General features: G+C 38.6%; 1 protein-coding gene across 3 annotated transcripts in view; it reads left to right on the plus strand.

Annotated features, from left to right (window-relative positions):
- GPD2 (glycerol-3-phosphate dehydrogenase 2) overlaps positions 1-21853 on the plus strand; it is a 143100-nt gene that overhangs the window by 57655 nt on the left and 63592 nt on the right. For all 3 annotated transcript variants that reach the window (XM_032857847.1, XM_032857845.1, XM_032857846.1), the window contains exons 3-6: positions 263-434; positions 15122-15246; positions 16529-16626; positions 17669-17832. In XM_032857847.1, the coding sequence (XP_032713738.1) occupies positions 263-434; positions 15122-15246; positions 16529-16626; positions 17669-17832 (559 nt within the window). The remainder of the gene's footprint in view (positions 1-262; positions 435-15121; positions 15247-16528; positions 16627-17668; positions 17833-21853) is intronic.

The raw sequence follows: 21853 nt of genomic DNA on the forward strand, positions 1-21853 counted from the left end.
GTTTCTTCCTCTCCCCCCCTCCCCAAAAAAAAAAACAAAAAAAAACCCCCCCCCCCCCCCCCCCCCCCCCCCCCCCCGATTGTAAGGACTTTTCTTTTCTACAGGGCAGTTAGTCCGGTGGGTCTATGTGGACTGTGGACTACGGTCTAGCTTTGGTTTTGCTTGTCTCCATTACACATCTCTTCTTCTGGCATACTGTCAGGTGCATTGCATTGGCATTCCCATGAAAAACTAAAAGCTGACTTTGGACTCTTAACACCAGGTGAGCTTGGCCTATGTCGAAGCAGCCGAGTACGTCACAGAACCTGTTAACAGGGAGCCTCCTTCCAGAGAAGCTCAGCTACTGACCTTGCAAAACATGTCTGAATTCGACATCCTTGTCATTGGAGGAGGAGCAACAGGGTGCGGCTGCGCACTGGATGCCGTCACCAGAGGTGAGTCCCCACGTGGGTGGATGTTTTCCAGACCGAGGTTTCCTGTCCCCCACCCTCGCCCCCAGTCAAACACTTGGTGTGCGCTCTAGACTAGTAAAGTCACGTTCCTGGCACGTTGCCGGATTTTCCAGCCTTTGTGAAACACCTTCATAGTTTCTTAATCTAGGCACTCACACAATTTTAAAATTAAACATAGCTGGTATTTTATGAGTAAAATTTATTTAAAAAGAAATTTCTTTAAAAAGAAAATTTAACTTCCTATGAGTTCATGAATTTGCTCTTTTTGCTTATTTCTTTCTAATATCCTAAAGTAAATGTCTTTTAATGAAATAAAAAATATGTATCCTATGGTCTGAAATCACATTTGTGTCAGGGAAGGGTAGAAAAGACTTATTAAAATGAGTTTATCTATTAAAAGAACTCTTTTTTCCTGTATCTCTTAAAAGCATTTCTTCCAGTGAGATATGGACTTCAGTTTAGGAGACTTGAGTTTATTGTGAATTCATGACAGAAAAGACAGTTGCTAACCTGTAGTTCTGTCTCAGCCACCCAATTCGTCAGCATTGGGAAAGGCATGTTGAGAAGCTCTTTAAAAACGGAAACATGACATGTAAAGAAAGAAATTCTAGTATGGAGCACCAGTGGTCTTCCATGTGATATAGTTAATAAAACAATTTGATTTTTGCCTGTGGTTATTATTAGTGTGGAGTTTGGGGTGAAGGAAATCTGGGTACATATCCTATCTCAACAGCTTTATTAGAAGTGTTTATAGTTATGGACACATACACATGCACTCACTTGGGCGAATTCCTTAATTTCTGTAAGGTTCCTCATCCTTCCAATAAGTTAAAAATACCTTCTTTGAATGATTTTTGTGAGGATTAAATGTGAAATCATGAAGACGGCTTTTGTGTGCTTGTCACACAAAATAGAAGCTCAGTAAGTTGCAGATAGTATTTATAGCTATTATTATTATTATTATTATTATTATTAAGTAGGCTCCACATCCAATGTGAGCTGGAACTTATGCTCCTGAGATTTAAGAGTCGCATGCTTTACCACCAAGCCTACCAGGTACCCCTATAACTGCCATTATTAACATGAAGGCAAAATACTTTTATTTTTTTAATTATTATTTTTGAAGACTTTATTTTAGAGAGAGAGTTCTGGTGTGTGTGAGAGCCGGGTAGGGGGAGGTGGATGGGGAGGGGGAGAAACACAGCCTGTGGAGCCCACATGGGGCTCCATCCCATGACTGTGAGATCATGATCCCTAGATCAAGACTTGAGATCACAACCTGAATCGAAAACAAGAGTGGGATGCTTAACCAGCTGAGCCACCCAGGTACCCCTAAGGCAAAGACTTTGAGAACCAGTTGTCCTAGAGAAATATTCTCTGTGGCATTCTTGGATGTATCCAGTTGGGCTCGGCACTGCTGCGTGGAACTTTGACTCTGGGTTGTTTTAGTTACTGTATAATGTTCCAGATTTCTTGTGGTGTCATACTCAGTGGTAATGATTTATTCCATGGAGCAGTTCTTCTCAGATTAAGTTACTGCCACATCCTCCCTAGACTTATACTTGGTTGCCTCACATACCTGGTAGAATTTACTTTTCAGACATGAATACATTTGGCAAGATTTAGGCACAGGCACTACGAGCAGGAAAGTGCTCTAGATTTACTGTATAGCATAGGATCCACACTGAAGTTTTGACCCACTGAGACTTCACAGCTTAGGTCCTTTTTGTCACTTTTAAATAATAGTAAATTCAGATATAGCCCTTGGAATTTATTGTGTTGTCCGGCACTCCCCGATTTTCATAGAGCTCCCTGTTTCCGTTCCTGGTTTGTAATTTGTGCCACATTATCCTCGGACATACTAAAGCAGGTGGAAAGAATGGTTGTAGTTACCTCGAGGTATTAGAACTCACCTCTCTCCCCTGGAGGCTTGGGAAGGAGTGTGGAAAGGGAGGCCATGTTGCTAACATAACGGGCAGTCTTGTTAGAGGCTAGCCCTCCCAGGAGTTAGAATTGACCAGGTGACAGTTTTCTGTCCTAGCAGATCATTTCCCCAGTAAGATTCAGAAAAATCTATTGTTTGGTGTTTCCTGTTATGTTTATGCTATGTACTGAAATATATGGCAGTTTTAAAAACATTTTAGTTCCAAAAAAAATTTTTTTTAGTTCCACGAATATTCACAATCAGCCTGTTGGATGCATGGCGTTCGCAAGATGCTAAAGAGCGCTCAAACCGGATGGGTGGTCGACTCCTTGAAGGTGCTCACAGTTCTGCTCATCTGTGTAGACGGAATGACATCACGGAGGATCCGCGCCTTTCAAAAGGCGTGTGGGCGTTATGGTTCTATAAAGCGGAGGGTCGTTATATCTGCAAAGGGTGGTCAGGAGAAAAAAAGCTGCTATTTTGCACAGGTAGAATTTTAATAGGCAAACGTTGCTTCGTGGAAGCGTCGCAATCTGAGCGCACGTGCGGGAGGAAGAGCGTGGAGTCAGCGCGTGTGGGAGACGGCACGTTTCCCTTTGGAGCATCCAGGGGTTGGAGCAGGGTATGAGAAAAGTTGGGGAGGTGGGACTGGGCCTGGTATGCCAGAAGAAGGCCTTTGGACTATACTGAATGGGCCACTTTGAGACACTGAAGAGCATTGGATTTGGTGACGAGGAATAGATTGGCTGTAAGGAAGGAGCTGGCCTGGGCATAAACTTTTAAGACATCTAGAAACAGACAAAATAGCAAGGAGGTAACTTGATGGTGTAGTAGGATATAAAGAAGGGAGGCAATATGTGCGATTGTTCTCTTCCTTCCTGCATCCATCCATCCATCATTCATTCCTTCCTTCCCTCCTTCCTTCCTTCCGTTCTTTTTCTTTCTTCTTTCTTTCTTTCTCTCCTTCCTTTCTTCTTTCTTTCTTTTCCCCTCCCTCCTTCCTTTCTTTCTTTCTTTCTTTCTCTCTTTCTCTCTTTCTCTCTTTCTCTTTCTTTCTTTCTTTCTTCCTTTCTCTCCTTCCCCTCTCCCTCCTCCTCTCCGTTCCTTCAATCCTTCCTTCCTTTCTTCCTAGAGGAACAATCTGAATATTTCTGTGGACTCAGAGGAAAAAGCCTATACAGGAGGAGAACCTTTATATGCCAAGAATAGGAGGCAACGTGTGGAACAATGATAACAAAAATGTATCTTAGGTTTGGTAGGGAGATAAGGGACATCTTTCAGAGACAAAAACAAAGGGTAAAGATTCTAAGATATAAAAAAGGGAGCCTCTGTGACCAAGAAGAACTGTTTTTTTTTTTTTTTAAGATTTTATTTATTTATCTGACAGACAGAGATCACAAGTAGGCAGAGAGGCAGGCAGCAGAGGGGGGGGGGGGAAGCAGGCCCCCCGCCGAGCAGAGAGCCCGATGCGGGGCTCGATCCCAGGACTCTGGGATCATGACCTGAGCCGAAGGCAGAGGCCTTTACCCACTGAGCCACCCAGGCGCCCCAAGAAGAACTGTTTTTATTCACACAAGCACAAAGAGAGATGTTCTACTTACCGTGGGAATAGGAGACTTCATGTAGAAAAGATTTAAAACTACCATGTGGAGAATGTGATAGGGAATAGGGGTCATTTGCTGTGGTTAGAAAGTGTAAATTTGTTTTCTGTGCAGGATATCTCTGTGTGTGTGTGTGTGTGTGTGTGTCTGTGTGTCTGTGTATCTCCCCGGTATTGCTTAGAGTAGAGACAGAGGAAATACACAGTAGGGTAGAACGTGGAATGGAGAACTGACTAGATATCAGAGATAGAGGGAGAAAATGAGACAAGATTCTCTGAAGGCAGAGGGCATTGTTTAAATGGAAACCTAGAACTGGTAGGAAAGTTGAGGGGTGTTGGAGAGCCAGCTTCCTTCAAAGAATTAGGGTAAGTTGCGGGACCGAATGTACTGATACCGAGGTGACCCCTATTCAGTGCCTTTTCTTCCTTTGAAAAATCTCACTTTCTAGATTTTTATCTTTTTCAAAGCTTAGACAAGATCATACTACAGTCATTACTCTGTAGTGTGTTACTTTCAAAAAACAATGCATTTAATCACGTTGTGCTATTCATTTTTTTTAATGGCTGAAGAATTTATCCCAAGGATGTTCTTGTTAAGGATTCTTTAGGTTTCAAGTTTTATTGTTTGTTTGTTTTTCCTATTTAAAACAAAACTGTGAGTCAAGTACTGATCCAGCTCTGAGAATAAGCAGGTTAATAAGATGTGGTTTTTGTCCTCCAGGGGCTTATAGTTTGGTAGTCTTTGCAGAAAATGTGCAATTTTCCTTTGGGCGGTGAAGGTCATCGGTAGTGACGAGGCATGAACCGGTGCATGAGCAGATGATCGCAGTCATGGTAGGATAGTGATGGAGATGGTGGTGGTGGTGGTGGGATGACTTTGGGAAGGTCAGAGGTTCCAGAGCCTGGCTGTTGACCAGATTTTAAATTCTTTTAGTTAGTAACGATTGACTGAATGTCTTATATGTAGAGCTTTATATCTACAGAATATCCCTTGTAAGAGGGATGGCTAAACCTTAGTTTGTATTTCTTTTATTATGTTGGTAGCCCTTGAGGGGGTAGGATTTATAATTAAAATGTATAGAGATGCTTCAGCATCTCTGTATTTATCCTTTTACTACAATTTCTGATCATATCAGTAGCCCTCTGAAGTGTGAAATAATCATGGGCATTTGGTTAATGAATTGTGCATTGTTGCTGTTCATTCATGGAATTTGCTCTTTTATTATATTTGATGCTTCACTTAACAACAAATTTTGCTTTCTCTGCATTTGATATGTTTTTACCAAATTATTCCTGATTGTTTCCATTAATCTTTAGTCACATTTGACAAAAATAAATTACTGTGATCTTTTAAAGTTACCAGTAATAATTAGATTTTTCAGGACATCAAAGTTTTGGGGGAACCACTAGATGTTAAAGGGCTTGTATAGAAATGTTTGCACGAGCTTTTTGATGGAATACTGTGCCCAAATGCAATTTTGGTAATGGATAAACAAAGACTGTAGAAGGCAGAGAAAAAGTCATGAAAGCTTCCTAATGAACATTTATTTGCATTCTTACCTTCTGCATTTTCTTGGGAATCAATTTTCATTTGGGAATATGATTTTGTAAACATAATATGCACAATTCTCGTCACGTTCTTCTGCAGGTTTCCAGGATCAATAGAAATCGCTTCTCTGTGTAACACTAGGTCCAGTCTCTGGGCAGGAGCCCAGCCTTGAAGCGCTGTTGGAGACACTCTGCCCCCAAGGAGAGCTGGAATGAGGAGAATCTGATCGCTATAATCACCCCCTCAGGGTTCATCAAAGAGTATTTTTCAGTTCTTTTTGTTCTTTTATGTGATTTTACCTGTATGTATTGAGGATCACCTAGGACATTTTTGGTTTAAAATCTGATTTGTATGTTTAACCTTTATGGCTTTTAATTCACATTCCGGAGAAGACTGTCTCTTGCAGGAGGGAAATGTTCATTGTAGTTCTCCTGGTCAAAAAAAGGTATATATACTTTTAGTTTATGAATGGTATGTGTCTGGTAGTTCCTCAATTCTCAGTTTCTGCGCGTCTAACAGTATAGCCCAGTGATTAAGGACACAGGTTGTGAAATTAAAATGAAGTGGGATCAAGTCTTAGCTTCATCACATACTAGCTTTATGAGCTTCTACAAGTGTCTTAACCTTGTAGAGAGCCTCCAGGTTTTCAGGCATAAGTGAAAGAGAATAATGACACTTTTCTGTCTACGTAAAGGTTTGTGAGAGGGAGGAGGTGTGTGTATTGTAGAAAAAGGGCAGAAGAGGGAAAGCCTGGGAAGATGTGCATTCTGGGAATTATAGGCCTGCACCTTTACCCCTTCTCCTTCCACCCCTTTACCATGATGACGGAAGAGAAAATCCTATGTTAGGACAGCAGACTTGCAAAGACGAAGTTTGCGGTTTTCTGAACTCTACTAGTTAGATCAGACTGCAAAGTCCTACCAAAATTTTTTGGAAATTTAATGCAATTTTAATTAATATACTGCTTTTCTTTGACAGGATTTGGGGGTGGTCCTTGAAAAATTATGCTAAAGTTTATCTGGAAAAACGAGCCTATGAGCTTTACTGGATGAATTCTGAAAAAGAATAATGATAGGGGCACATGGGTGCTCTGCTGGTTGAGCGTCTGCCTTCGGCTCAGGTTGAGATCCCAGGGTCCTGGGATCAGCCTGCATCAGGCTTCCTGCTCAGCAGGGAGTCTGCTTCTCCCTCTTTATCTGCTGCTCCCCCTGCTTGTGCTCTCTCTCTTTCTCTTGGTCAAATAAATAAATAAAATCTTTTAAAAAAGGAAGAATAATAATAGAAGATATAGAGATCTATCAGATATTAAAGTGTATTCTAAACTACTTAAAATAGTTTGCTAAACAAATATAGAGATAAGTGGAACAAAAGAGCCTAGAAATAGACCTAGATACATAAAATTCAGAATATGGTAAGGCAGCATTTCAAATCTGTCATTATTAGTTATTTAATAAGTATGTTGGATTATCTACTTCCCCAGGTTTTTGTTTGTATTTGGATATATGTATGTTCTTACATGTACATAGATACACACACATATGTACACACATAAATACATATGTGTATATATTCTTGTTTGTCATATTCCAAGTGAACCAAGTACATAACCATAAAACACCATAAACCTATCAGAAGAAAGTTTATGTGATTTGTTTTTAAGATTTTATTTATTTGACAGAGAGAGAGAGATCACAAGTAGGCAAAGAGGCAGGCAGAGAGAGGGGGGAAGCAGGTTCTCCGCTGGGCAGAGAGCCTGATGCGGGGCTCGATCCCAGAACCCCGAGATCATGACCTGAGCTGAAGGAGGAGGCTTAACCCACTGAGCCACCCAGGTGCCCCAGTATATGTGAATATTAAAAAAAAAAAAAAAAAAAGGAGTAAGGTATTTTTAAGCAGGACAACAATAGAGCCATTTTCCTTTTGGAAAATTTTGCTACATCTCATTTCATAAAAATTAAAAGTTATCTATGGCAAAAAAAATAATAAACACATGTGAGACTGGGAAAGTATTTAGAACCTAGCAGACAGGGTTTGTTACATTGTTTTCAACTTTTCTGTATTCTTTGCTTTAGTATGTCTGTGATAAACAGTGCATAGCTGGATTCCTTTGTGTTTTTTTTAAAAGTTTATTTATTTATTTACATTATTTCTCCACCCAACATGGGGCTTGAACTCATGACCCCAACATCAGGAGTCGCATGCTCTTCTGTCTGAGCCAGCCAGGAGCCTCTGGACTTTTTTTTTTTTTTTCTTTTTGCTTAATAGATAAAATCTATCTTAACTTTTTTTTTTTTTTTTAAGATTTTATTTTATTTATTTGACAGATAGAGATCGCAAGTAGGCAGAGAGGCAGGCAGAGAGAGGAGGAAGCAGGCTCCCCAAGGAGCAGAGAGCCTGATGTGGGGCTCGATCCCAGGTCTCTGGGATCATGACCTGAGCTGAAGACAGAGGCCTCAACCCACTGAGCCACCCAGGCTCCCCTATCTTTACTTTTTAATTAAGTTTTTATTTTGATTCTACTTAGAATCTATCTTTAACTAGGGGAATTTGATCCACTTAAAGATAGTTTCTATCTATTAAGCATAAAGAAAGAAGAATGGAATTTGATCCATTTCCATTTGTTTGGATCAAATATGCATTTATTTTGTATTTTTTACTTTACATCTTTTATTTTGCTTCGTTTCCTTCCTTCCTTTCATTCATATGAGATCACTTTTGTATCACTGTTTCCATACCTTAAGCTCTATACATAGAGTCCTTTCCACCCTCCAGTCCCATCAGAGACTTTTCCCAGAGTCAAATTGAGGCTCTTGACATGGGCTGATAATGGGCATCGAGCAGACCAATTGCTGAGCGAGTTAGTGGTGCTTTGGCTTAGGTGATGCTCTCTGTGTCTGTCTTCCTATCTCCTAGATATGTCCCCGCAGATAGTCCACAGCCCTGGACAGTGGTCAGCAGAAGCATCTCCCCCACTCCTTACACTGGCTAAAGCCCTTCGTCCCAGCATTCAGGTAGTCAGTCTGGCTCCCTAACCTCTGCTTGCAAGGAAGACCAGGATTCCTCTTAACCTTTAGGGATTGAATTTTTGGTTGCCTTTGCCTGGTTTAGACCCAGGCTAAACCTTTGCCTGGTTTAGATCCAGCAAGCAGAGGCTTTTGGCCTAACCACTCTGCTCTGAGTTTCTGCTACATTTCTGATCCAAAGTGTATTTATTTTCAAATCAACCACATTCCTCAAATATACACAGAGACGATTTTCTCTGTGTGTGCAGACGAAGAGGAGTTCAAAGCTGAACTCATAATGCCATATTGACCAAAATTTTACTTACAGCAATTTACAATAGCAAAAACCTGAGGTCTGGTTTAATAAATTGGGTACATTCAGTTATTGAAAAGTTATTGAAAAGTTTATGCCTATTTTCATAATAGGGGGAGGGACAATGGCTAAAATGTAACGTAAATTTGAAAACAAGTTGTAAAGAATGAATTCATCAATTTTATTTGTGTTTAAAGCAAAAAGGTACACAGGTTGTATACTTTCATAAACATATTAAGTTTCTGGTAATATATATGGGACATTTTTATCATTAACATTAGTTATGTCTGGATTTTGCAACCAGGAAGCCAGTGGTGTGTTAGTCTCTTTTTTCATCCCTTGGATAGTCCTCCTCTCTTTGAACGCTGGCAGTTTTTATAATAAAAAAGTAAAAAGAGGAAGCAACAACAGCAACTCCCTTCTCCCCTTATAACTATATGACTCTAATTAATATACTATATGACTCTAATTAACATTTTTGTGCCTCCATAATCTGTGTGTACTTAAGGGACACAAAGTATGTTAGTGATATGTTCTACTGCAACATGGTATCTGCATTAATAGTTTGTTTCCTCATATAAATAGCAACAATATTAAATAACCAATCCGATATTATATAGTTCTGTAAAATGTTAACATTGATTGTTAAAAAGAACTAAGCCATTGCATAGGATTCATATTGCTGAAATTAACAAGCCAGGTTTACTTTGCACTGTGGAGAAGGAGTGTTATTTTTTTAGGAAATCAATCTTTCATATAAAATGTTCAGCCTTTGGTTTAGTTCCTTGTCTTATTAATGGCATTGGCTTTCTGAAATCCAAAGGTATGCGCCCAAAGCTTTTCTAAAGAAGGATAAACAGTATTTTTCCTTCACGGGGCATGGGGCTTTAATACTTTTGCTATGCTACTAACGTACAGAGTCTCTAAATTTTTTATTTGTATATTACCTTGGTGCCTCCACTAGGTAATTTACAAGGATTTATCTCTCCTTTCTATTTAAAAATATCCAAATAATGCCATATCTGAAAATTTATTCTAATGAAATAATTAAAAATGCAAAGAGTTTAAGTGAAAATATGTTGCAGTAATATCTGTGATAGTGAAGGTATGAAATAACCCAAATGTTCAAAAATAAGGAATTGAATATAAATCATTGTAAATATTTAATGTAATACTTATTCATACATTACAAATAAAATGATAGAAAAATATGTGTTGACATGGGGAGATGCTTACAATAAATAGCATTAAATGAAAAAATGGAATATATCATATGATCCTATTTTTGTAAAAATGTACATATGTGATTATATACATGCATAGAAAATGCGAACGTTTAAATGTTCACAAATGTCAGCTGTGGTTATCTCTAAGCAGTGCGATTACAGGAGAGTTTTATTTTGTTCTCTTTACATCTCCGCATTTATTATATTGAGCATGTTTTCATGCATAATAAGATAATCAGTAAAAGGTATTAAAATATACTTCTGTTCTATATCACATTGTGAAAGTTAAATGTCGTACTATTCTTCCCCTTAGAAGGTAATTACTCCTCCATATTCATTCAACTGTCTTGAGCCACAAATCGGTTTAGTTGAAAGTGCTTGGTATCTAGATGTTCTCACCCAGGTCGGCAAAGGCAAAGCTGTAAAGAGCCTTATTTAGTTCATGCCCCTTGCCACACATCCCTCAGGACACAATCTGAACTCGCTAAAAGATGGGTTGAAGACGATGGTAAAGGCAGATTTCCGTGGATTTTATTCTTCCACTGTAGCTAACCTAGTTACTCCATCTAAGATTTTAAAGTCATTTCACTCCAAATACTAGTACTTCACCACGGTCATGAAATTGCTGTGAATACCTATGGAAAGCAATCAATAATAAAAAAAATAAACAAAATAATAGTACCCCTCCAAAATGTTCTAGTTCATCTCAGAAGCGACAGAGCTCATTGATTTCCATAAAAAGGAACTGCTAAGAAGAAAAGTAAAACGAAAAACAAAAAAAAACAAAAAACAAAACTATTCCTCATAAAATCTTGAACTAGTTAAGTTGAATTACTGTAAATGCATGGAGAGGTCAGCCCTTCATTGTCAGGCACGTAAGGAAGCCGTTCTTTATTTACTCTGAGGGAAGATCTTCCCGAGTGCCTCAAATCCAGAGCCAGCAGTAGTTGCTTGAAGCCTCAGTACATTATTTTTGATGTCCTTCAAACTTAATTATTTTACCCAAGAACATAAAATGTTAGCATTAAATGTCACTTAAAAATACTGTTCATTGTCTTTAAGAAGGTAAAACAGTACCCTTTTCACTTCCTTGTTTTATACTTGAAGTAGCAGAAAACTGAGCTCTTAATTTTGGATCAGTAATTTTTGAGGCAAGGAAAATTTTGGATTTTTGAGGGGTGAAACAGGAACATAGTAGATAATGCAACTGTGCAAGATTACAAGGCTTTTAAAAATTTCATTGTCTTTGCTATAGTTGGTTAATCAATTAAAAATATATTTGTGAGAAACAGAACTTCTAGTGATGTCTTGATTTTGCCTCAGTTCCCTCTTCCCTCACTCCATTGTGCTCATTCAATAAAAATTAGAAAACATTTGGTGTATAATAGCAGCTGAAAATTTAAAAATATTTTCTTTTTCTCCCTGAATATCTGGGTTTTTTTGTGTGTGTTGTTCTGGAAACTTTTGGAAATACTTTTAGATTACATGACTATATCAATTTAGCTGTAACTTTGGAGGTTACATTTTTATGTTTCTTTGCTCTGGAAGAAGCAGTATCATTTCGCTCCAGAAATTCTGGTGGGTAGCTTGATGATATGACACTAGAAATAATAGGACAAGCAAAACAGCCTGGTTTGACAGAGAAGCCCATTTTAACTTTTGTTGGTATTCACTAGGGTTTCTCACATAAATACATGTGAATAACTTTTTTAAATGTCCAATACTTGCAAAAGCAGTTTTGAGGCTTTGAAGTGTTAGCTCTCACTTACATATCCTGAAATATCCTCCTGAGATGGCTTGCTAATTCCTAGAGTAGTTCCCTGCCTCACACTCTGTCAGTTTAGGAAAGAAAAAAAAATGCATCCTGATAACACAAGCCCATAAATTTCTCTCTTCATCTTCTGCCTTGTGAGGCTGGGCTCTTCACTGCCCTGCTCCTACTATATGGCACACATCCCCTAAATGGTCTGCCCCCTCTCTTCTCCCTTCCACCCCTCCCCTCCACCCCCACAAAAAGATCTTTCTAGAACAGTAATCTGATGTCTCAGCTTACAATACTTTGGTGCTTCCCCTGACAGCACAATCATGTTTCTCAAAACAATATCCAAGAATTTCTGGAAAAATTGAAATTTTATTCCTTTTTTATAATCACCATAATAAAAAAAGCAACCAGCAATACCCTTCCTCAAAATGGATAACTTGGAACTGAGAACAGTGTTCAGGCTCATCCTTCTTTGGCATTGATGCCAAATCTTGTACTTTCTGACAAAGCATGTGCTGCTCAAACCAATCCCCGACTTGGAGCCATGGTCTCAAAGGCATTTTCTTTTTCAGGAAACTCAGATATTACTTACTTGTGAGAAACGGTGGCCCATAGGACAGAGTCCAAATTCCCCAGTGTGGATGAAAGGTCCTTTGCGATCTACCTTTTACTATTCCTGCCCCTGGATCTCCTTCACATCGTTCCCAGCCCCTGAGTGACAAGCGGCCCCTAAATGAGCTCGGCCATCTCAAGCATTTTCCTTTCTCTTGCTTAAGTACTTGTTTTGTTTTGTTTTGCCAGTCATTCCCTCCCCTCCTATCTTGAACACACACTCCTCCATAAACTTAACCCGATATGCGACTACAAACTTATACTGTGATTGCAGTTATTATTCGCATGGGGAATCGTGCAATCAATAAGCTACACTGAAATTTGGTGGCCTAAGATGACATTTGCTATCACACAATTTTGGTGGGTCAGGGATCTGGCCTTGCCTTACCCTGGGTTCTCTGGCTCTGAGTCTCCAACAGGATGCAGCACCTCCTAGCCCTCCTGTAGTTGTTGGCAAGATTCACTTCCTCACTGGTTGTCCAATGGAGGCCTCAGTTCCTTGTGACTTGTGGCCTGGGGGCCTCCTTTAGTCACTGCTCTTAAAACATGATAGTTTCCTTTGTCTTAGTAAGCAAGAGAGGGCAAGAGAGAGTGTGGGCAAGAGAGAGAGAGAGAGAGAGAGAGAAGGAGTCACAGTCCTTTGTAACCTAATCAAGAAGTGACAGGTCAAAATTGTTGCATTCTGTTCATTAGAAGCAAGGCGCTAGGTCCAGTCCACACTTCTGGGTAGGGTGGGGATCAATGCTAGGAGGTGGGGAATACAGGAGGCAGGCCAGGGGCTGGATGGGAGGGCTCTTGCACTCTCCTGTCCCTGCCTCTCATGGGGCAGGTATCTTGGTGCCATGATTGGGGTTCCAAGGTTAAATGAGGGGTATAGTTGAAATAATCTGGCTCTTAAATGCCCTTTGAAAGTCAGCTCCTCACTTGATCTTCACCTGAAGACACAATGGTCTATTTTAGTGTTGGAAGAAGATCTCTCTGTTGGACTTCCTAAGAAAAGTGAAAAAGCTCACCAAGGCAAGCATTCTTAATAAATTACAAATGTAATCTGGACTATGCAATTTTAGCTTTATGTCCTGATTTTAATTTCTAGCCCAGACTAAGTTAAGAGTTCTCTGTATTTGCAAATCTAGCACTTGGAAAACTGTGGCACTTACTGACCTCTCTCTGAGCTGGGAGCTGCTGGACAGCTTGGTCCATGCCAAATTCATTTCTAATGCCAGCACTTTGCCTGGCACTTATGTTCTCCATATCCTTTTAAAATATATGTGTTAACTTGACATATTTTTCTGGTTTTTTTTAATATATTCAGTACTGAATTTACTAAGCATATCTGATAGAGTTTTCACAGTTGAGACTTTGACAGATCTTTGTCTAGCATAAATGTTACAAAAGTGTGACCTGGGGCTATAATACCTGTAATTTCTGTGTTATTTTGCTAGTCAGTTAGAGCATTAGCACTTTTGCCCTTGAATCAAAGTTCTCTCCTTTTCCTCCATGGTTTCCAAATATTTTGTCCTTTGGAGTCAAGGGAATTGCCCTGATTTTATGATGACATTTGGGTACGATATTTAAACTGTTAAAAGTTATAAAAACGACCCTTTGGTATTAAATGTAATAAATGGCTCTGAATTGAATATATGCACAGAATCTCGTACATGAGCTGTGTGATCCTAAACTTTTCCGGTTACATATTCTCATTGTAATTGGACTCTGTGACATTCTCTCATCCCCTATGAGTATGCCAGGCACTGAAAATTCCTCATGGCTTGGTGTTGGTAGATACGTTGCATCTTTCGAAGTTTGGGGTTTCATCTCTAACTAGTATATGACACTTGTAGTTCTGTGGGTTCCTACCCAATCCTAAGAAGCAGGGATGGCTTTGTAAGAAAAGAAAACAAAACAAAGCTGGTTTCATCCCTAAGAGATTTATTGCAACCCTCAAAGAAAGAGGCAGAGACATGACTTCTAGAACCAACCTATCTTTGCTCAGCCTCACCTTTACCAAGAATCTTGTCTTTACTCATGGATCCTCTGCACTGGGTTTATTTGTCCTGGCTTGTATTTTTCTGTGTAATTCTATAATACTGTGCTTGCATGTCTTAGCCTATAAATCCCTCAATGTCAAAGGCTATTCTCTTCCTTCTTCTTCACTATTGACGCCTTTGGTGCTTTTTTCCCCCAATTTTTACCCACTCTACCACCCCCTCCAGCAGCCAGCACATAGGAGGTCCGGTCTAGTTTTATGGATGACGTGTTAGAGTAGACCAGAGATGAGGGGCTGGGACGCGTGAGTGACCTGTAGTGAGGGAAGAATGTGAATTCCACAGGGCTTTGACACAACACTGAGTTTACTGCATTGGTCAGGATGGGTGCCAGGCTCTCCTTCGGCCTTCTAAATGCCCTGGAGTATGTTACTGCCATGAAATTGTACTCTAATATTTTCTAGTTGTGATTCATTCACAGTTTAATATGCTTCTAGTTCTGGTTTGACTTTTCCCCCAGGAAGAGGCTAAAATCTCTTCATTATAATATAGACAGTGTACTGCACTTTGAATACAAATTTATCCATGTTCAGAGTAATTTTTCTTGTGATTGTCTCTACCCTGGAGAAGTGCCTTTAATGAATTACATACAAATTGTGTAATTTAAGAAGTTAATTTGGTTTTCTGGTTACACAGGACTAAAAACAGCCCTTGTAGAAAGAGATGATTTCTCATCAGGGACCAGCAGCAGAAGCACTAAATTGATCCATGGTGGTGTGAGATATCTTCAGAAGGCTATCATGAAGTTGGATATTGAGCAGGTAATTGTGTATGCTGGTTGTTAAACAAAAATTGCGACTTTGCTTTTTTCTACCCAATTAAATTTTTTTTTTTTTATGGCTTTTAACATTTCTTCCTGTTGGAAATACCTATTTAGTGTGTATTCTGCTGGAATATCCTTCATGAAAGATGTGCTGGCACTTTCCCATAGCATCATGTTTATGGGTAATCAGGGGCTTTTTGCATGCAGGCATGTCAAGGTAGCAAATGTACAAAATCACCTTTGGATATGTTGCATTTTAACAATTGCGATGGTATGTTTGTTTGTTTTGCCAATGGCTACCAAATTGCTACTTCCAGACAGTTTCAGGGGGGCCGTGTTGTAATACAGGAGTGTTAAATTGATCCTCTTAACTGTAACTGCAATCATACGCTCATATTGCTACTGACATATTCCTAAGGAAAAGATGATCTGAGTCATGCTTTTCTTATGTCACACTTTATTGTGTCCAGTCTGCCACCATTTGAAAACTGCCAAGGCAGTGTGGAAGATGACATTTCCCAGGGGGTAAAAAAAAAAAAAAAAAAAAAAAAAAATCAGCTGAACTCCCTATCTGCTTCTGGTACATGAAAAACACAGCAGTGCTAACTTGACATTGTCAGTTTCGAATGTGTCCTCTTTTCTTCCATGTCTCTTCGGCATCATGCTGGATGCAAAGAATAGAGCATAGGACCTAGAATCAGACGACTTGTGATATGTTCCAGCTTCTTTATTCAATGTCCAAGAGCCTCAGTTTTCTCATTTTTACATTAGTGTTATAATAGTAATGCTGGCTTTTCAGAGAGGCATAATGAAGATGAAAAGAGTCAAGACAAAAGCTTTTTTGTAATCTATAAAATACTGGGCAGCTCCTAAGTATTATCTCTGCTTGTGTTAGTGGAGGCAAGGAGGGAACATTTAGTGTGAACTTGAACAATCTGTTATTTCTTATATGGGGAAATAGAGAGGACTGAGAAGGCCGACAATACAGAGAATGCAAGATAAATTGTTACAATAATCTTGTAACTCAAGTCAGGAAAAGATCTTACACCTGGGAACTCTGACAGCATGTTTTTCTCCTATGCAAATACAGTTAAGGTTTCTAAAAAATCTTTCAGGTTGACAGCATGATGTATTATTAGAAATTTGATTAGGAGGGAGCTATCCTCACTCAGAGGTAGAGAGGTTTCTGTGTATCAATCGGTTGGCGGGGTGTCTACTTGCCATTTGAAAATATTATGATTTGTTACTGCCAAACTAATTTTCTCTGTTTTGCTTTTCAGTATAGGATGGTAAAAGAAGCCCTTCACGAGCGTGCCAACCTACTAGAAATTGCTCCCCATTTATCAGCTCCATTGCCTATAATGCTTCCAATTTACAAGTAAGGCTTTTGATATCATCTATATACTCTTTGCTTCACTGAGGTCAATAGAACAAAACCGTTTTAATGGAAATAGTCCCTCAATGTGTGTTTCATAATATACTTCTAACTGGTCCTAATCTCTAATCCTTTTCAAATGTTTGCCTTTGTTGTGTTTAAAAATGTGGCTTTTCCTAAGTTACCCTTTTCTGACCCACCTCTGAAGGCTAGATCTTGAAGGCTGAGGAGGTTGTCTTCTGTGTTTATAATTAGTAGTTTCTTACTAGTTAACCAAGTTAACTTACCAGTTAACCGAGACTCTCTAGAAGGGCAACTGCATTTACAGTGGGGAACAGAGGCGGGACATTTGCAAACAAAAATGCAGAGTCAAAAGGTATCCTGCAGCAAAATCTGAACCTTAACCATGTACCAACTCCCAGCCTAAACCTTTTTGGCTTATTTTAAATTTCCAAATTAACTACATTGAAGTTTGGTTTGGAGGTGTCAGATTATACATTATAAAATCCAGTGTTCCTGATGTTGTTACAGCTGTCCATGAACTTGCCTTAAGTTGGAACACAGGTAGTATGAAGCAGCAGTTTATGCAGCTGCAAGGCACAAGAGAGTTGTGAGTACCTAGAAACAGCTTTGATCATTTTTGTCCGTATTTTGTTGTAGATAGCTTAGGACGTCTTAAACCAACGAACCTCTACCCTGGGTGCACGTGACAGTCACCCAGGCTCCACCCTTCATCCATTTAAATAAGTCTCTAGACGTGTGAGGCCCAGGTATTGGCGCTCTCCAGGGAATTCTCATACGCGGCCAGGTCAAGAAGCACTGTCTTAGGAATGATCCATTTAAAGTCTCACTGATTCATTTACTTATATAATTTAGCTCAGTTGGTGTCACAAACAGTCATGCAGTTCCTCCTGTTTCTTTTGCAGTATGTACACTTCTGGATATACATTGCTTTTCTTAAATGAAAAGTATGCTGTAACTTAGTGGCATTCTGTAATGTTCTGCTCTGTGTCTCAAGAAACCTTTCCCCCTATTTATGCTGTAGGTGGTGGCAGCTACCTTACTACTGGGTAGGAATCAAGCTATATGATCTGGTTGCAGGAAGTAATTGCCTGAAGAGCAGTTATGTCCTCAGCAAATCGAGAGCCCTTGAACATTTCCCAATGCTCCAGAAGGACAAACTGGTAGGAGCAATTGTCTACTATGACGGTATGTGGTTTTTCTTTTAATACGATACTTTTGTGACTCATGACCCTTTTAGTATGTTCTTGATGAGATAGCTTCACATTCTTAATTGTAATGCTGATCTCAGACAACACACAAACACACACCATTTTGTCTAATACTAGCTGAAAAACTACCCATGGCCCTTCGCTTTTAGTATTGTTTGTTTTTGCATATTCTTTTTCTTCTTTCATTTCTACTTGTATCTCATGGTTGGTTTGGTTCATTTTCCATCATTATGAATCTGGACCGCACCCACATGCCATTTAATTTGTTATATGTTTGCCAGCGAATACTTGCCTTATGAATATATTAGAATGTTGAAAGCAGCTGAGGATGTTAGGTTTTCTGATGAAACCTCTATTTTCAAGGGGTTATAAACCCAGGAAAAATGCCCCCTGGGCTGAAATTGACATGTTTGTATTTTGCACAGGACACAATTCTTGAACATATAATTTATGTGATGAAGGTAGATGAATGAACTTTGCATCTGTTAAACCAGAACCCCATTTTTTATTGCTTATTTTATTGTTGTTAAATGTTTTCGACCAGTAACATTATCTAATTTCCATTTGCCATGTGTTCCATGTTCATTCTTTGTGTGTGGGGGGGGTGGGGGTGGGTGTATGTGAACAATATACTTTTTACACACTTTTATTGGAAGGAGCTAACCACTTAATATATCTCCAGATGGACCACTGTACAATACAAAACAAAACAGGAAGAGCTGTTTGTGAAATTTTACTATAGTTTTAAAGGGTGTATGGAATTGGAAAATAGTCCAGGGATGGTTATCCATTTATTAAAAAAAATAGCTGGACACAGATAAGTAATCGTATGTGTTTGAAAAAATCTTAAAAATTTTGAACACAAAGGACAGCTTAGGCTCTATAGCTTGGAGGGGTTGTTTTTTAAACCCACTTATGTGATCTTTTGTATTTCAAGTTAGATATCTAAACTCTTAGCATGAAGAAATGTTTTTTCTTGATTTGTTTTCTGGGTTTTTTGTTTGTTTGTTTGTTTTTTCAGGAGACATTGATGTTTATACTTCATATTATGGGATATACCCAAGGCTACCCCCACCTTTTTGCTTCTTCTCAGTGTTAGATTTCTGAATCAATTGAGCTGTCTGTCATGCTTTCATGTACGAATGCAGAGTTTATATGCACAGAGGAGGCAACAGGGACAAAATCAAGAAAATGTCCTAGGAGCAACAATATTGGAAAAATGTTAAGAGTCTTAGACAAACATTAAAAGCTAGAAAATTCACAATTTACAGTGCCTTCCAGCATCTAAGCACCACAGGGGGGACACTTAACTATTTTTTTGGTACCCTTGATTGAGTCTACATGTTAAAGGACAACCTTAACTGTGAATTTGCTTTCTCTGCATCAGACCCTTAATGTTAATCCATTATAGTTTAGTGGGTGATTATATTAAAGAGGTTTTTGGTCCAGGATTAGTAAGAAGGCATTCTGAAAATGGCATTCTTCCCATCCTGACAAGGAAGAGTTTGTGCCCTTTGCCTCACATGATTCATTCCGCCTGCATAAACCCTCTCAAATACTTGGTCCTTTTCTTTACCATGTGATGTAGCAAACACTAACTAGTTTTATTTTTTAGCTCGTGTGTATCTGATTCTCTTTGAGAAGACTGTGAGTGGATATCATATCTGAATTTGTGGCACCCTAGTTTTTTGTTGGTCTGATATTGTTAGGAATTATAGACTGTTGTTGATTCTATTTAGAGAAACCAAAGGAAGTCTATGTCATATGTGCAGAAGAAATATTATCCAATTAGAAGCAAGAGGAAGAAAAATTTCTTTAAAATTGGTTTTCATACCTTGTCACAAGTTGCAAAATTATGTCTAGCAAGGATTATTGAAAAATACAAAAATTATTATTTAAAATAATTTCCATTTGGTATTTAAAGTTTGACTATAATAATCTTAAGTCTTGAAGGGGTGAATATAATTGTATTCTAATCATTTGAAATATATGTATTTGTATTTACTTATATGTATGTTTTTATCCTTGTTCTGAAATGATCCAGTCCAACTCTGTCATGCTTAAGGTGAGGCAAAACAAGAATGTGAAGCAAGTGTAGTGTTATAGTTTCACAAATGTATCCTCAGATGGCGCAACTCCTGTTTTTCCCAATGGTGTGATGAGCAAATTAAGTATCAATGAGGGAGTAAGGTAGAAAGGAGTAGATAAGTAAGGGCATTAGATGTGGTAAGTGTGTGCTCAAGAGAGAGGAAGGAATGCCTTACCCCTTGACCAAACAATAACTTTATCATCCTGTCACCAAAGAATTTCAGAGAAGAAAAGGTACCTGAACATTTATTATTGCAAATGAGGTCTACACATTGTAATTTATAAGGTAAAACTTTCTTAACAAGAAAAAAAAAATTCCTTCTTTATAAATAATCATTATGAGAATGTGATAAGCTACCCAAATAATTTCAAAATTCATCTGGGCTGATTAAAATAACTGGCTTTTTGTTTGTTTATTTGTTTTTTTAGTTAAGAAATATTTATTGAGGTGAAATCCACATAACATAAAATTAACCATTTTAAAGTGACCAGAAATAACAATTTTTATAACTCCCAACTTGGGAGAATCTTGATTACGGTAAAAAAGTGGCACAAATGAGGAAGTTGAATTTCTAAATGCTGCAAGAAGTTTGGCTATCTCAAAACTCTTATTAGTAATTCATTATACAGTTACTTCAGCATCACTGAAAAGCTAAATACAAAAAATATGTGAAAATACGGTCCGTCTAGTAAACATGACCCTGAGCTTAGACCAGTGGCTTAGACAATCTTTAACGTTCCTCAGCACTGAGATGTTAGGGCTGTAAGGTATTCCCGCTAAAGTACAAAATGTACAAAGATCAAAATAGTTTTCTTAATTATTCATAAGGGTAGTTCATCCTACATAAATAGTGATGGCCATCGCATTTGGTTAAGGCAAAATTTATTCCTCCACTAAAGTCAATGAGGGCAATAAAATAAATTCCACATACTTTTAAATGCAGTAATTAGAGTGGCTATTATGTGCTTGGCATAGGTATGATCCATTGCCATATTTTGTTGTTAAACTGCTGAAAAACAAACTGACACATATGGAGGAATAACTACCATCTTTTTCGGTGCAGACAAAGTAAATGTCAAATTTCTCAGAAAAATTCGTATGTAATGAAAGTTGGGATAGGAAGTGACAGATCAGGTTATATTTCTTCTTATCTTCTGTCAGAGAAAACATACAGTCAACTCACTGGTTTTCTGAAGGAGACACGATCCTGGTCTTTCTTACCAGTTCCTTGCCATCTGCTCCCAGAATGCCCTCAGCTGAATGCTGTCCATGGCCATTAGCCATAATAAGGTAGGGAAAATGGTGGCTAGTCCAACTCTCCTAGGTCAGCAAGAAGTATTTAAGGCATGACAGGCTTGGGTGTCTCGGCATGCTGGGAGGTATGAATAGCTCTAGAGGAGGTGCCAGTTTCCTAGGAACTTATTTTGTCTTCCTCTGTCAACTTGACTTCAATCTTCCTGTCCCCAGAGTATGATATTTGGTGCCATTCTAGTTGGACCCTAGTTATCCAATCCAGTGCACAGAAAATGAGATATAATTAAAAATCATTAAATATTTAAAACCATTAAATACTGCCATTAAGCTTCTATAAGGTGAAACTGGAGAACAAAATTACAGCTTTAAATTCTTCCTTCTGAGAATCAAGGTACTGACAGAAAAAGAGCTCTGTTATTTCATACCCAATGATGTCCTCAAGTATTCCTTATGCACATATGAAAATAGCTACCTACAGGAAATTACATTAGGTTTCCTAATGTAAATAAAAGTTGGTTATATCCACGTTTCAAAGGGGGATTTAAAGCCCAGTGTTCACTAGAATATTCATTTTTATTCCAGCCTAAAACTCAACAGCATACAAATAGATGAATTCAGCTCGTGAGAGAGCAAAGCCAATTTAATCTCTGGCTCC

This window comes from Lontra canadensis, unplaced genomic scaffold (assembly GCF_010015895.1).
Source record: "Lontra canadensis isolate GAN:19392208 unplaced genomic scaffold, GSC_riverotter_1.0 scaffold13, whole genome shotgun sequence".
Taxonomy (NCBI): Eukaryota; Metazoa; Chordata; class Mammalia; order Carnivora; family Mustelidae; genus Lontra; species Lontra canadensis.